Source organism: Tenebrio molitor, chromosome X, assembly GCF_963966145.1.
Source record: "Tenebrio molitor chromosome X, icTenMoli1.1, whole genome shotgun sequence".
Taxonomy (NCBI): domain Eukaryota; kingdom Metazoa; phylum Arthropoda; class Insecta; order Coleoptera; family Tenebrionidae; genus Tenebrio; species Tenebrio molitor.
In genome coordinates this window covers 6722123-6739241 of record NC_091055.1, presented here as the reverse complement: position 1 = coordinate 6739241, position 17119 = coordinate 6722123, and the positions used below count along the sequence as shown (strand labels likewise).

General features: G+C 34.8%; 2 protein-coding genes across 7 annotated transcripts in view; both read right to left on the bottom strand.

The window, feature by feature from the left end:
- PlexA (plexin A) overlaps nucleotides 1-493 on the bottom strand; it is a 62415-nt gene extending 61922 nt beyond the window's left edge. For 2 of the 3 annotated variants that reach the window (XM_069060773.1, XM_069060772.1), the window contains exon 1: nucleotides 39-493. The gene's annotated coding sequence lies outside the window, so the exon portion shown is untranslated. The remainder of the gene's footprint in view (nucleotides 1-38) is intronic. The other variant, XM_069060774.1, reaches the window with a different exon arrangement.
- Nucleotides 494-9895: 9402 nt separating this feature from the next.
- LOC138139708 (band 4.1-like protein 4) lies at nucleotides 9896-16761 on the bottom strand. 4 transcript variants are annotated; one of them, XM_069060143.1, is made up of 18 exons: nucleotides 16529-16761; nucleotides 14207-14304; nucleotides 13397-13501; nucleotides 13227-13348; nucleotides 12801-12898; nucleotides 12629-12749; nucleotides 12486-12573; nucleotides 12277-12429; nucleotides 12049-12203; nucleotides 11877-11995; nucleotides 11737-11827; nucleotides 11467-11691; nucleotides 11253-11414; nucleotides 10812-11204; nucleotides 10594-10764; nucleotides 10344-10541; nucleotides 10219-10291; nucleotides 9896-10126 (listed from the first exon to the last, which is right to left on the bottom strand). In XM_069060143.1, exons 2-18 carry the CDS (start codon nucleotides 14288-14290, stop codon nucleotides 9989-9991), a joined length of 2496 nt encoding a protein of 831 aa, XP_068916244.1. In that variant the 5' UTR covers nucleotides 14291-14304; nucleotides 16529-16761; the 3' UTR covers nucleotides 9896-9988. The 4 variants fall into 4 exon arrangements, with proteins under 4 accessions (XP_068916244.1, XP_068916245.1, XP_068916243.1 ...); XM_069060144.1 differs by lacking the exon at nucleotides 16529-16761 and adding an exon at nucleotides 16262-16522 and having other exon boundaries at nucleotides 9896-10140; XM_069060142.1 differs by lacking the exon at nucleotides 16529-16761 and adding an exon at nucleotides 16262-16522.
- Between the last annotated feature and the right edge of the window lie 358 nt (nucleotides 16762-17119).

The following is a 17119-nucleotide window of genomic DNA, read 5'->3' as shown; positions in this document are numbered from 1 at the left end:
CAATTGCTGTTAAACTGGGAGAGTGCAACTTCATTTACCTAAATCGTGTGCATTCCCCAGAGGAAGTGAAACTCAGTGCAACCCACTTACACACATCACAATTTAAGGTTACATGCACTGTTTTTGTGAAATTTTTCGAAAATCCACCAGTCACAAGCCTGAGCAATTCGTATTAGTCGCACTTCGATCACTTGTCGTTTATATTTCACAAAACAAGCTGTACGTCTACAATACTGGTTTGAACTTCACTGCATCTGCGAGAACTATTTAGGTTAGAATCTGTTAGACCCACGATATTGCTTTATTCTTCGATGTACACTGTAGAAATGGCCCAAACTCGAACTCGACCTGTATTTAAAGCAGTTGAGATAAGATATTTAGGGTTTATTATTTATAACTGAACACAACACCGGTATCACAAACTTTACCCAGCATACGATACAGTCTACGACACAACAACCGCGTTATACGACTTGTTCAAAAACTGAAGCTAGCTGTCCACCCCACCCTAACTCCAGAAGAGCGCGCGCGCATGCGCCAACCTGTTATTCATGGGCGTTTGTGCTAAATATTCCAAAACTTCACTTCTTTTACTCAAAAATGTATTTCGTTTTTTCGACGGATTTTATTTTCGGCACGGGGAAGTTGATGGCGAGGGTGGATTTCACGATCGCGTCGGTGCCGACCGCTTCGTGCGCGAAATCGCCCCGGGTGCGAGGCTGAGAGGATGCGATTCTTCCACGGATGTTTTGCATAATGTCAAAAATCTTCACACGGCTTTCATCCCATTATTTCTCTCGACCAATAATTTTGTCGCACTTAACATATTCCATGTGCTCGCATGCATCAGAACCGGAGATAAGTGTTATTATACAGAACTTTTGTTATCGTCACAATGAACAATGACTGCGTCGCCTTCACAAAATAAAAATAAAAACAATCGTTTTAATTAAATTATCGTTCTCATTAGACATTGATTTATTCCTTCTTCTCGATTATCATCAAGTTTTTCTTCATTTCTAATATACATCTGCAACAATGAAAAATGAAATACCTAGTAAGAGAAAATATTCGTTCGCAACCTGCCAACAATTAAATCACTGATGTGTAAGTAAATTTCAGTAAAGTCATATCGCATACAAAGAAAATCAACTGTATTTTAACCTCCTCGATAAACCCCCATATCTTGAAAATAACAATCCCGTATTGAGATTTTTAACAATGTACAAGAAAATTTTGAAAATAACGAAAGTTTACAGAGAATCCTTTATGAAACTCTTCTTTGAACTCCCACGTCTACCCTCGTCATCGAATTAACCGGCCAGCGACTATCCATGTGTAAAAATGTATTAATATGCTCACTGATAAATTTTGTTTTTGTATGTTAAACCTGTCAGGTTGTTTTCTGTTCGGCCCTCCTTGTCTTACACCAAAAATTTGCATTTTCCACAAACTGAAGCGCCAACTCTCATGACCTCTCCTATTATATAGTTTTTTGTTTAAAATTTGACCGAACAGGACAACGAGATCCTATCTCATATTTAAATTTCTCGCAGGCTGCACGTGTTACAGTTTTGAGTGTTATCAGGACACATTTGCACCGACCGCAACTCAAAGTTCTTTTAACAATTTCTCAATTGTTGTGGTAGTGGAACATAGGAATAACTTCCATCAGCGTGTCTTGGATGTTTTAACATATTTTACTACAATGAACTGACGTTAGTACGCGTTTGGTTAATTCAATCTTTTCTCACCATCAGTAGCATATTATATTTTCCTGATCTTACCGTAAGAGATAAACGAGTACATCAGAAATTAAATTACTTTAAATATGATTGATGTGTCATAGTTTTCTTACATCTTTATTTGTTGATTTTATCTGAAAAATTATCTAATCGAATCCATTTTATCAAATTTCCACAAATTTTGATACAAAATATACTTTTAAAATACATTCCTATATTTTCACGTGCTCATGCAATTTATTATTACTTAATTGTAAATACTATTTTCTTATAAATGATAAATCTATTGTTTACGTATCGGTAACATTTAAAAAAAGCTTCGATGTCAATTGTTTCAAAGTTATTTTTATCAAATGAACAACTCACCTTAGTCAGACTTATAAATATACAAATTTTCAAATATTCAAAACGGAATTTTCTTAACATATGACATTTATAAAATTCAGTAAGGTATAAATCGTCAATCTCTACCTACATAATTGAAATATGGCCGACCTGAGGTCTAAAATTTCCCAATTAAAACCTTCACGCACCGTTGCCTTATTGGTTGAATTTGTAACTTTAGTCAACATTGCTGGAAATTTCATGCCGTTAAACTTGAAAATTACACCGAGAATGAACAAAAATAAAATTTATTCGAAGATTTATTTTACACTCAGTAGTTTCAAATTGCTGCATTCTTTTGTCACCAGTCGCAAAGTGTGGACGCACCTTTACAATGTATTCTGTGGCTAATATCACTTTTGTTAGTACATACGTAGTTATTTTTATACAGAAAAGATAAATTTAAACGACGCCTTGTTACGAACAGTTCTTATAACATTATTCAAATTTCTTATACCTACTAATAAACTTTCATTAGTACGCGTAGGGCCTAGCGACATAAGGGTCACTCCACATTGTACACAGCGTCACGCTGGAACTATACACCGATTTACTGGAATAGTTGAAAATTTTTAAAACATTAGAGCATCTAATTTTAACCGAAAAAAAAAAACAGAATACATATTGTTTATTCAAAGGTGTATTGTTTTTGTTGGTGGATGTAGTGATTTTTTGTGTAATTGTGGTTGCGTACTACAAATATAATACACTCACCATTTGTTAGAAGGAATTGGAATATATTATAGGTGTTGTATTTAAAATGGGTGGCGTCCTGTCGAAATTAGTGTTCTCTTTTTAAATAATTTTAACGTAAGTGTGAGGGTGAAAACCGCTCCCTTCCAATTATTATTCAAAAGCAAGAGACTTGCAACTGACATGCTCCGTTTCGGCGAACTGTTGAAGTGCGACTAAAGTGGAAAATGTTGCACGAAGTTAGTTTACATGCCAAACGGGCCGAATCAAAGAGAATCAAAATCTACCTAAAATCGAATCCGTGATTATCTAAATCTGCCTCCCGGTGTGAAATACCAAATTTCGCTCCCAGTAAATGCAGGTTGCGCATAACAAGCGGGGACAATTATGAACAAGAAATAATTAATGCCATTGGACGGACTAATCTTGTTTATATCGATCTAAACGCTGTTTGGTGTATCAATATTTTTATTTATGCATGATTAAACACTTGTCCCCGAGCTATGCGTACTGTGGGGTGGAGAATGATCAGAGAAGGATCGAATATTCGGGTCTGGTCTGACCTATACAAGTTCAGGAAATGAATCCTGTTGAATATGCATGTAATGTACTTCAAAGAGACCGGTGGCTAAATGATGGTTTCAAAACAATTGACAACGGATTCATCACTCACAATAAAAAAACCTATTCATTTTTAATAGAAAAATTTTACCATCAAAGCTTTTCCATCTTGTTCCGACTTTTAATATTTAAATTAATTGAGGTAATCAAAAACTGGACTTTGCTTCCTGAAAACAGTACAGAACGTCGCTTTTACATAATTTATTTTTCATTTGCTACATAACAAACAACAAAACTTTCAATTTTTGCCTCTTTGTCACGATGCTTCATAATTGGGAATCCGTACAAAGATGAAATGAGTTACATTTAAATTTATTTTATCACGATAATTTTTCCCATAAGTAACATCTTTTGCAGTAGGGTCGTGACCTCTGTCTACGTTGTTTTCATCCTACGAGTAAATATGTATGTGTTCTTTTTTCCTTTATTAAATATAAATGACAAAAATTTCAATATTCTCTTCTCCCTCCCTTGTTAACTTTTAAACCGAGCACTCTGAAAAAATTAAATAAATAAACACAATTTAACAATTTATTTCTCATAAATGGCAATCATAATGTTGGCATTTTGAATGGATTTAATGAACGATGAGGGCAGCTTTAAGCTTACTTTGGCCGGAAAGCGCGAGCACCCTCGCGACACCACAAGTGACAAAACCAATTACAAAGTCGCTTTTATGTTTTTCGTGAATTCTTTTGTGGACAATTTTAAATGGTAATGTCACTTGATAAATGTTATAACTTAAAAGCCATCTGTTGGAAGTTTTAGAAATTAGTATAACATACATACATCGCAGTATGCATTTATAATAATAATTATTACTCTATTGCATCAACACATTTACTTTAAATTGTGTTATTGTTGAAAATATGCACTTGCATCTATGTAATAATGCATCATATCTAAGTGGTTTAGGAAATTCTGGACCGAGGGAAATTGGATACTTCAAAAAATCCTTAAAAGGTATTTTATTCTAGATCTAGACCACCACGGACTAGAATATTCAAAAATCATGTAAAAACTTCTGAAAATCACATAAAAATCAGTTTTTCCAAAATAATTTTTGAACCACAGACAACTGGGAAATTGAAAAAACTATGGAAATAATTAATATAATTACAAAATTTTAATACAGTCCTAACATAAATGTTCACAAGCTCAACTTAAAATTGCATTATAATTCTGATAAAAATAAATGGAAATAATAAATACATTTTTTTATTCATATTCTACGCGTCAAAGAAAGACAACACCTAGAAGGAATCAATCAAAACTTTGTCAAAATATGTATTTTCGATCAACATAGATGATGAAATATTTAGCATAAAATGCTTTCATATAAAACGTGTCTCACAAAATAAGTACATACAGTAATTTTTACCAGTGACAGAGCTCGTCAAGAACAACAAAATTGTTATGTACCATTTTTTCGAAATATAATTTTCATTTCAGTATTTTACCTCTCTATAATTTAACGAGCTGTGTATTTTCTAGTTATTTAACCCAATGACAGTGACCGTGATATAATAGTTTTTGTAAAATCGGCGCAAAACATTGTGTTTTTAGAATAAAGTTTTTTCGCTCCGCGGCCGAGGTAGAGACAAGAGGATTACATTTTTAGTTAGTTATATCGGACTCCACAAGGCGGATGTTTACGTGTTGATTCTGTGATTTAAGCTAAAATTTTGTGAAAATGGTGCGTTTATTTTCGAATAGTGAATACATAGATGTTGTGTTGGTGTATGGTGAAGCGTGCGGGGGTGCTCTTCGCGCCCAGAAAATTTCCGTCCTACTTCGTCTTGTGGGGGTAAGTAAGTGAAAGACTTGGTATATTCCACCCCAATTTCATTACAATTGAAGTTTTAAGAGAATGCTTGAAAGAATGGAAGAATCATTTCGTCGGCGCTTTCATTATTGTATTGACAATAACAGCGGTCACTTTGAACACTTTGTGTAATGATTAGTGATTATTCTTGAGAATTTTTACTGATTAATACACTAATTTTAGGAGACATTTTGCCATTATTAGGTATGGGTGTTTCATTAGGGTCAGTTTAAAATTATTTTCATTTAATATCTACCATATGATTCTTTTTTCTTTTCCACCCTTATCATTATAGATCACAGTAACGGGCACAACAGTTAGCCGCTGTGCATAAGTTAGCAAAAAACAATTGAAAGTTTTCTTGCATTTGTTTTTTTTTTCTTTGCTTGTCAGCATCGGCGACGCAAATAATCCCCATAGGCAGGAACGAAATTTTAATTGGATAACTTCAAGGTTTAGGAAAAAAATATATTTAAATATATTGTTTCTATGAACGAGTTCTATTTACCAGTTAAAAGTAATGTACTTATTTCTGAGACACGTTGTATGTATCATCAAAATATCATAATTAGTAACATTTCGACGATTTTTATAGCTTCAATAATTCTAGAAGGTATAGAAAAAATCAAATAAGCAGTTTCTATCTGGGTGTTTCATTCCAAGCCATCTGTAGCTGATTCCATAATTCTTCTATAATCTTCGATCCATCTGGTCCCCCACATGTTCTGTTGGTGATAGGTCTGGCGACCTAGGAGGCCAAAGCAACAAGTTTACATTATTGGGACCAGAAATCTCTTTTGTCTTCCGAGCAAAGTGAGGAGTTGCTGAAAAATAGCCCCTGCAACCCCTCAAAATATGTCAGCAGAACAAGTTTTAATACAAAGTCGATGCAGCACCGTGCATTCAGACTACCCGGCATGAACACCCAAGGCTATCATTACACATTGCACCCCATATCATTATCCCTAGTGTTAATCCGATGTGACATCTCCGCAAAAAGCCTAAATTGCGCCTCTGGCTCCTTGGCTTTGTCATTCTCATACAGCCACCACCAGGCAGAAGCTGGACTCGTCGGTGAAGATAACAGTATGCTATTCTAGTACCCATTGGTCGGTGTATCATTGAAATCTATTTGCTCTGTATTTCTGGCCTAAAATTTGAACGATGAAATGCGACGCGAACAACCTAATTCGTCTACATGTTTGTGGTATGCGTCTAAGTGGTCTCACTCAGTTGACTCCAAAAGATCGCAACGTCTCCACCATATTTCTCGTTGCTAGGTGCTAAACTGATCTTCTTCAATAATGATCCTAGTCTAGGACCTCGGCTGCCTCGACGTCATCTTTCACGAACCAACTTCTCCACGTCTATAAAAGAGTGGAATTTCACGCAAAGATAAACCAGACCAACAAAAGTTCATCATTTGACCGCTTTCAAATAGAGTAGTTGTTTCTTCATCTTGTAGGAATTATAACCAGAATGGTCAACTAACAAAACACAATTGATTGGGGAGATTTAAAGTTTTTGTCATCAAATTAAATAAATAAACACAATTTAAAAATGTATTTCGCATATAATATTTTTGTTATGAAATTTTAATCACTTTGCATTCGTGATATTTAAAAAACCTTGATTGACAAACTAATTTTGCAGCAAAATTTTTCAGTTTTTTTTTAATATCTCAATTTTATAGAATATAAAATTGTATATGGTCTGCATTCGTGTGTTATCTAAATCTTACTCGTAGTATGTATATACAATCTCTGACTCATATTCTATAATACATATCTTAACTAATGTATCTCTACTACTAAGGTAGATCGAAATCAGTTTCACATGAATTTTACTATTTTTATATGATCATGTTTTTTGCAAATTAATGCCTTTTACGTTTATTTTTAAGCTTCCATTTGGTGTTTTTCCAGAAATCACATAACATATTTTAACAAAATGCATACTCTAATAAAGTTTAAAAGATTTTAGCATGGTTTTGAATTTTCCAATTCTTCCTATTCCAGCAATTCCGTGTCATTTTAGGAGGTTTTTTCAGTTAACTCTAAACACTTTTCAACAAATTCAATTAATTAATTTTGGGCGATTTGCAGTATTCATTAGAAAGTTTTTTTATCTCCTAATTTCCACTGATGTAAATTTGGAAAAGATGTGTGATGTGAACAGATTTTAGTAATTTTAAACATATTTTAAGCAAATTTAAGAATTTCATTTTGTTGTACAATTTTGAGATTTAAAATTTTACAAACTCAGAAAATTGTGTACATTTCGAATATTGACGACATTATAACGAGTTTTTGAAGTGCCCAATTTCCTATGGTCCAAAAGAAACATTTCCTACACTACTTACTCACTTAAATATCAGATAACAGACCTCTTTGTCAATTAAAAAAAAAAATTAATAGATACGATTGTAAATAAATATTTTTATCTTAAATGATTTCAGAATTATATATTTAAAAAATTATCTAAAGTAATTTTCGATAGGCAAAAATCGATGACTAACGACAAGTTATTACTCAATTATTACCATAATAAATTATAGGCATAATGAACCTTCATTTGTAAAATGTCCAATAATTGAATCACATTATATGCTGTTATATTTATCTTTGTTACAATTAATTTTTATTGCAACCACTATTTGTTAACGGAGCACTCTTGCAAATTTACGAGTTACTAAATATTTCAATTGACCGTATTACAAGCCTTTTTTATTCCAATAAACTTTGCAAGTATAATTTATTGCTTTTTAATCAATATAATATGCATGTAAGTATTGTTGATTAAACAAATATGAGCAATAAAAATAACAAGATTAAAGAGCGCTCAATTTTTTTACAAAACGTATCACTATTAATCTTTACTACCTATTACGTGTGATTAGAGTAGGTACGTTCATATTCCGTGCAATCGATATTTCGCTTACATTTTTTCGATATCAATGTTATACAAAAATTCCAATATCCAATCTTACGACATTCTTGCTTTAGACTGACATAAAAGAGTGAGGTCAATTTTCAGTAACAAGTCGCTTTTTATTCCTCCCAAGTTATTAAAAATTTATATTAATATTCTTAAAAACATATCACTATCTAATAATAATAACATTACTATCCAACACAAGGCTTTTTTATTTTTCCTTAGTTTTTCTCTAGATAAATAATTTATAATTTAAAAAATTTATTTACGAAACACTACATTTACTGTGTGGAACAATTTTGATTGTACACGGTTCCTTTAATGAATTTATTAATGATCATGCCCACTAATAATTGTCTCACTTATGAAGAATAATTACCGCTTAATTATCTTTGCATGTTTACCTGTTTTACCCGAAATCATAACGATTGCAAAGACAGTAATGTATATCGATTAGATGTTTATCATCAGTATTTTTTTTTTGTACATAAATATTTAATCCTCAATTTTCTGTTTTTGCCTCCTAGTATAAGTTATAAGTAATAATTAATTTTTATAAAATATAACTTTCGACACAGACAAGAACTTAACATATCTACGAACATTAGAAAATATAAAACTGTTTCTCCATTTTTAATCTAGTCGTTCCCCAAAGACAATTTGTTAATATTTATTTATTTAACGACTAAAGTTCATTTGCATGAGATATTAATAAAACCGTGTTATAAATTTTAAAAAGTATCAGTGACACCAAGAACTGTTAAAAATTATAATATTTTAACAACAAATTATTTATTATGTGAATATTTCAAATAACAGAAACACCTGTTTGGTTAAATATGAAATTGTGTTCATATTTATTGCATGTTTCTGACAAATTACAATTACATACATCTTAATATTTTATCTTTTTGTTGGAAGCACCTCTTTTCACAGACATTTTCAAAACTAACAGCTACAAATTTGGTAATCAGAAAACAATACTGTTGTTTGTTTCTTTGTGTTTAAAACAAAACCAAGAAAATTTGGGCGACCATATTTTTTCTAATAAATTAATATACAACCAAACATACACTTAAACTTAAACGTAACATATTACATAAACTTTTAAATACGGAATGCTTGGTACAGCATTGGTCATATTTAATGAATTCAAGCACAGTGTTGGTGTCAACCACACCGAAGATCCATATTCTACATAACGTACCAAACACATTAGCGTTAAGTTTCCGTAAATATACGAAGATAATCGGATAAAATTGTTCGTGCTCTGCGCCTGCACGTAAGTCTTTGATCTTCTGTCATGTGGATGAAAATCGCGTGAATTGAAAGGAAAATTATCATTATCCGGATTTCTGGTAAATTTCTTGCGTGGTTTTTTCTTTCACGGTACAAATATTTGTACAATTCTTTAATTAATCAGTATTTTAAAAGCGCAATGTTTCAAATATAGACTCAGTTGGGAATTAATGGCTATTGCCACTACCTTATCGGAGGTAACCGCTTTGATAATTTGAACATTCGGTGGAGGCACTATATCATAATTTATCACTATATTCTGTTAGTGGAATCGGGAGTCCCGTCGTAATTCGATAGTAACTTTCAAGTTGAAATGTTTATTCAGTAATTTGTCGTTCATGTTCAGTTTACACATACTGAACAATTTGGGTGTTTGGAGAAAATAGCATCGGCGTGATTTTTGATATATTTTATTTTTGTATTTTATATTAAAAATTATACATGTAGATATTTGGATTGCTAGAAAGTGTTTTCTAAATGTTATAAATTAAAGTTCGGTGCTCATCTCTGATAAATCTACCGCTGCGGTACTTGTAGCCCCTTCGGTGGTGTTGTTCGCTTCCAAGTTGGATTGTGGTAACGCATTGTGTTCACTAACATTTGATAATCTCTCTGGACCTGAAACCTTGTAACATGTCTCTTTAAATTATTGATAATTGTTAATACTAATTTTTGCATTTGTGACGTCAACACTTGAACAAAAAATCGACTACTCACCAATAAATAATCTTCGACGTTATTAAAACCTATTCTACTATTATCGACCGGATATTCTCTTCTTTCGTTGGTTCTGCAAACAACAATCGATAGAAAATCAGCAACGCACGTACAAAAAGTCATACTTTTCGCTATTGTAAATACAGTCTTGTTCAGTTCCCAGACCGGAATCTGTGTGTTCGTGACTTATCCCTAAATGATCGTTAGAATTGTCTTGTCTTCGATCGACGAGAGGGTTGTTGTAGACCACCGGAACATCTTTAGCTTTCGAATGGTGGTTAAAATTATTTGGAAAATCCGAAACTTCTAAAGAATTGAATATTCTGAAACAACGTGTACGTAGAGACGAGTATTGAGAAAAAACAAGAACTAAACCTGGGCAAAAGGGTATCAGCAACGCTCTCGTTTCCATTATAGGGCGATTGTATTGACAATTCATCGTTCAGACTGTAATGACCTAGACAGACGTTGCGCATTCTTTGCGTTTCTGTGATGTGAGGAGAATACGGCGGGGGTGGAGTGTTACAATTCTTGTCGTCGTGAATACTACGAAAATATTTTGATTACACGAACCTAATACCCCATCTTGTTACCTCTTATTCCATTGTCCGTGTTTGAGCTTAACATGCTTGGGCTTATTGGTTTGGACTACAGTATAGGGAATTTCTTTCAGTTGGGAATCAGACATACCCGTAGTGTCGATAAGATCAAATTCTAAGTGCTTCTTCAATTCTTCGGAGAGCCACGATTTTGGTTCGGCGGGGGAGCGAGACCGGGATCTGTGTTTGCGATGTTTTCGCGTTTTACTATTATAAACTATCTCACAATCGTTCTTGGCGTCGTTATACATTTGATGACACGACCGTCGACTACTAATTACATTGGCTTGTTGGATGCTGTTCGAATTGCCTTCATTATACAATTTTCTTTGGACTTCCTGCCATTGATAATCAGAGTTCACAAGCTCGTACTGGTGATCTAAATGCCTACAAACCGTCAATTACGAGCGAAACTGTTCCCAAAAACCTACTTACTTCATTTTGTTGGAGTACTTTCTGTCTTGCGACTCTTGTTCCGATTCCGAATCTTTCTTGTTGCCTTTGGATCTGCGTCTCCTGTGTTTCCTGTGAGATCTATTAGAACTTTTCGACAACTCGCTCTCATTATCTGACGTCAATTTACTCCGATGTTTTCGTCTAGAAGCGGAAACAATTAGAACGTCTTTAATTTTTTGCCAAAACGGTTTACTTTTTACAAGAGCGAGAGTCATTGGAACTTTGGCTGTCGAGAGATGACGATCTGTATCTCGGACCGGCTGAACGCACCGATCTAGGACTGACCGGTATGGAGTTATTGTAGAGTCCTTTGGAGTGGGGTTGGGACCAAGGTGCACTCTTTATACTTCTTGGAGAGTCAGCTCGTTTGGTTTCTTCATTCGACGCGACGAAAGACGTCGGATGAGAACCTCCAAAACTGCACAAAACTACAGACAAAATCTACGCATGATGCAAATCTTACTTCTGGGCGGGCTGAGGTACCGAAATAAATTTCATCTCTTGGGGTTGCGGCTGGTACTGAGGTCGGCCGTAACTCTCATCTGTCGGTAGCTCTGCAAGAAACGTTTCACACAAAATCGACTAGAAAAGTTTCGACATTACGTTCAGCCATCCCTTCTACAATTCTTCTTTGGTATCGTCTCGACGGTGTTCTGGAAAACGACGGTGGAGTCCTGACTTTCATCTGAGCGTCTCTCACAGCTTGTTTTTCCGTCCTGCCGCTACGAAAAAAATATTTCGAGACTTTTACGAAAGCGATATGTTGTCGGTTTACCTATATCTGAACCTTGAACCTAATGCAAAAATATCAGGTGTCGTTGGTGCCACCTGAACCAGTCTAAAGAAGGCGTGATGTTCGACGCAGCATTTCCACAAATGCTTGCAGCCAGATTTGGACGGAGTTTCAAATCCGTATGTGCTCTCATCGTTCTACGTGCAAAAATGTTGTAGTTTACATAAATGGGGGACCGATCCAGATAAATTACGAAAACAATTTACTAACGTTTTTATCGATGACTCGCAACATGAAATATCGGCCTTTGAAATAGATTTTTGTGATCCTGGGCCAGTAATAATTGCCTACTGTTGTTTTGTTCCTCAATACGATTATTCCACTCGGAGTTAATCCCAGGAAATACTCCACGCTGTCCTCCCCCTGTTAATTTCACCGATCAGTATGCAAAAATCTGGTTGCCATTATTTACATATTACCAAGACCGGATGTAGATCAACTCCGTACATTTCTAGCCATTTTACTTTTTCGAGGTAGTTTAGTTCTGCTACAGATGGTAACTGACCTCTACAATTCAATGGAGATTATTACTTATTTCTTATCTTATTGACAATCTACCCACACTAAACTTTTATGAAGCTCTGCAATCCTCGTTTCTAGGTCTACGCTTTGATTAGGGAGGAACCGAAATTCAGAAACGTAACCTTTGCTATGTCGGCGAGGGTCATAATCCCCCAATTCAGCTGAAATTTTCTCCCCTATATTTTTTTAATCAAACGGTCATTTCTACTCACATTGCACGATGTACGCGCCCAATTCAGCCGCGAGTTCGAACGGTACCAACAACCGTTCTTGCAAAATATCTTGCTTTACTTGCAAGAAAAACTGATACCTGAGGACAAACGACGATTAAATAACGCGCCTCTCTTCAGAGTGTCTTGCTTGCGCAAGAAGTGGGAGCCAAACTACTTGTTAGACCGCTTTTAAATTGTTGTAAGCTCAGCTTAGTCGCAACCACCCCCCGCTGTATACGCACGAAAGGTGATTAGTACTGATTAGTTTATGAAACACAATTGCAATTATGTTGGTACTTATTGTGTGTATTGTTTTTCACGTGAATAGCCTAGTTTCGTGGCATATTTACCTGATGAAACTGTAATGCGCTCACAACAAGTCGTAAATTGAGTCGACTTCATTTTACAATTAGCAATTAAACTTACCTCGTGATTTCTTCTAGCAGTTTGCAAGGATCGGCCGCGTAAAATTTAACTCCAAAGTAAAAAGTGAAAGGATCCGGTCCCTTGATTTGTTTACTGAGCGATTTGGCAGGATCTAGCCAGTGCTAAAAAATATATTGTTTCAAAGAATTTTTTTCTTTTGACAAACTTACAGTTTGACCGGTTTGGTCTAAATAACGCAGACCGAAATAAGCCGTTTCGAGTAGATTCAAATTGCGAAATACGACATCAAGTAAAGATTGTCCGGTGCCGGTATCCTGCAAATAAGAAAGTGTAAAAAAAGAACAAAACGCGATCGTAATTAAGAATGATTTCTCTAAGGCTATCAGTTTACAAGGTATTATTATATCTAGAATATTGCGAAACCTTGAATTTATAATTTTAAGAATCGGTACTGAAACGGTGTACGACGTATATAATCAAGAAACAAGAAACGAAGACGAATGTACAGTTTTGAATACATTTTTCAACGGCAAAGCGCGATCGAAGGCAGAAACAACAATTACGTTGTCTAGACGGCAAATTGCTAGTTTGAGTTTGAATTTTCTCAAATCTGGTAGGCATTAATTGTTGAGCCGCGCCAAACATTTTATCACGCAATACTACTCATTGTTCCATCGGTGATCGCCAGTAAGAAACCGAAGATTAAGTACCGCCATTACGAAGAACAAAACTTCACAAAAAAGGTGTCACTGACTCACGATCCAGGCGAACGTATGATGTAATATGAATAATCATTTATACAAAAATGGTATAGGTAATAGAGCAGTAGAGCAGGTATTAAGGCGAAATGATTTATGCTGACATGTTAAAACTAATTTTTGTACAAGCCAACAACTGGATTTTAATTATAGACACGCACATGACTCGATTATTTGTAGAATTTTAAAGGAATTTGATAAAATTGATGTCCCACTAATCGGACCGCTATCTCGACTAATTAATAAATTTTAAATACTCACTTCTATTTCGTGGATCAGCTCTTGTTCGTCTAAAAGGATTATTTTGCAGTGGATTATTCTCGGCTTCGAACAAATACAGTCCATACTAAGTTAAAAACCTGGAAAATAGATATGTTTTATGTTTTTGTCAAATCAGCCGGACTCGGTGAAACTGTTCTTTCTTCGGATCTTCGAGTCGTTAGTTTGTACAGTTTTGAGAAATCGGAAAACGGCTTAGTCTGATATATTGGGCCATTATAACCACAGCATTTACCACTCGGTTTTCGTAACAATAGCTTTTACACTTTTAGTCTGTGAGTAGGTGACGCAGAGGTCACTCACTCACGAGGGTGGACACCATAATCTTAACAAAGTATGCAACTTATTAACTGGACAATAAAAATAAAACCGTCATCTACAAAAATAACCTATTCCTATTATCCATTACCACAAAATGGCCACACTCGGTACACCTGAAGCTCATATCTGAATAAATTTCGTATGCATATAGCATTAAAAATGATCACTGTTGGTCACGTGTGCTGATTACAATATGCCTCTTTATTTTATTTTATTTATTTTTGATGAATTTTATGTTAGGATTTGACGTGACACGGGTGGTTGTCGACGGCGACATTTTGCGGGAATAACAATTTACATTATTTTACATCGATTATGCACTTAATTTTGTGGAGAAAGAATGTTTCGGCCTCGGCAATATTAGATTATCGGAGATAAAAAATGATGGTTCGCCGCCATCGCTCCACATTCTTCTCTGGAGCTTCTCAGGATGCAGGCTGAAATAGGCGGCCATATAGTCACGAAATTGCTATGCATTAATTATTTTTTGCCTCGAGCTACAAAATAATTTTAGTCCACTATTCTCAAAACTCTCTCGGTTTTACTATATTGTAATTAATCTTCATGAACCTAATAACACGTTATAAAGAACAACTTAAATACCGTCATTGACCATTTTTTGTGGTACATACGCAGAACTCAGACATTTCAGGATCTCCACTTAACCCACACGCTCCAATCGATACGCCTAAATTATTTGTTAGAATTTTATTGCAGACTTTTCCTGTGTTTTTGGTTTAATTGACTTCATGAAACCCAATTAGGAGGCAGTCAGCTTGCATAATTAAATTTTATTCCGCGCCGAAGCTATTTTTTTCAACCTGACAAACGCATTAATAACTGTATTCCTCTTATAATTTCGAAATTAAGCAAAACACGAACTCGAACTAACAGTTTCGGACTATCGACGATTCATTCGCACATTCTCGCAAAACATGTTCGCGAGAAATGCGCCGTTTATTTCGACAATCGAACGAAACTTTTGAAAAATTATTTAAAAAATTATGAAAAGATAGAAAACCGCGGAAGTGGTTTCGTAATAGCAGCTGTGGCCATCGTGATATTATTTTGCGGTGCGGTATTACCAGATCCATTATCTTTAAACCCGAATAACTTTGCATCTTAGCAGTTAAAAAATGAAAAACATTTATACACCCAGAATTAAACTCGAAGCTGTGGGGCGCACTGGTTCTCGTAAACCACCAGTTTGCATCCTGTGCATACTCCGGGAACGAAACTAATTAATCCACTCAACCATGCACCAATTATTTTTCGTTTTCACTGAGAGCATTTTTTGTCAGACGAATGAAAATTTTAAAGTGCAGTTGTAGAAAATGTTTTCTGAAGGGCGGAGTCAGTTCTCCAGAAGATTATTCGAAATTAACAAAGAAGATAGTGGAAATGACAAACTACGAAACAATAAATAATACAGTTCATCGAGCTGAGAATTATAATGAAAGATAAATACAATAAAATTAATGACGTTTCATTGCGCGGTTTCGGTTAGATGATTCTTATTGGAATATGATTGTCATAAAATGAGAATAAATGTTATTGGCGACACAAAAGAAGTGGTGAATTTATCGAAACAATGAGACTGATGAATGGGGTCCTTAAGAATGTCGATTTTGTGTGGCAAAAACGTTCGCAAAAATAGTATTTGAAAAGGTGAGAAGTCGTGCATGTGAGAATACTAAGTAAGTAATATGGTCTTACCTGAGAAGTGACCGTGAATATTCACAAAAGTTGAAAAAATTAGTGAGTTACCATTATGTATTATTAAAATTGTGTACAAGATCACTACACTGCACTAGCAATATACAGTTAAATAGCGATGTACATCCTAGGCCATTCAACTTTGAAGTTCAGTTTTAAATCAAGGTACAGGTACAGGTAACAACACCACACCACACGTTACAGACCTGCTTCTAACTACAGAACAGAACAACCGACCCATGGAAATTGACACGGTAAATTGCTTACATGCTGTTCGGTTTACGAATCGGCGGTGTTAGCTATCTTGGCAAGTGAAGAGGTGGGAAAACGGGTACTGTCTAATTTACTGATCTGTAAAATGATTTCTGAACGGCCGTTCCCAGCCTCAGGTAAGCTTGAAATTGAGTCAGACCATAACCGAGGCCTCCTCGAGTACTATCATGGGTTCTACACTAGCTTACAGCCGTTTCCGGTCATCCAACGAACACAAAACAAATGCGAATTCGGTACAATCGACATTAAAATAAAATGGACGCACACCCACTTACAACATTCAACATTTACTTATTCAATGTTAATTTTGTCGTGTCAGACACGTTTTTATTACGCTCTTTTTTAAAGCTTTATTTTACATATTTTATTTTTTTGATAATTATAATAAGCCGTTGTACAGTAAAACTCCTGAGGTCATTCTTCGCACAGATTTTATATTTTCGACTAAACCTGTTGTTAACTGTGTTTCGCCTTGCCTTGTATATCTTATCGTGCTATTTTAAACATTTCTCTCAAATATACCTACTTATTTTTTGTTATCACACACTTTTTTCTAATATTACTAGGTATTTTGTTTTGCTTTAT

Bases quoted from the DNA above. Each gene is read 5' to 3' on its own strand.
- LOC138139708 (XM_069060143.1), bottom strand. From the start codon at position 14,290: ATGGACTGTATTTGTTCGAAGCCGAGAATAATCCACTGCAAAATAATC. The intron at 12,574-12,628 runs GTGGGTAGATTG...ATTGAATTGTAG, and splicing joins GAGCTTCATAAAAGTTTAGT to AGGTCAGTTACCATCTGTAG. The intron at 11,692-11,736 runs GTAAGATTTGCA...AGTTTTGTGCAG, and splicing joins GTACCTCAGCCCGCCCAGAA to TTTTGGAGGTTCTCATCCGA.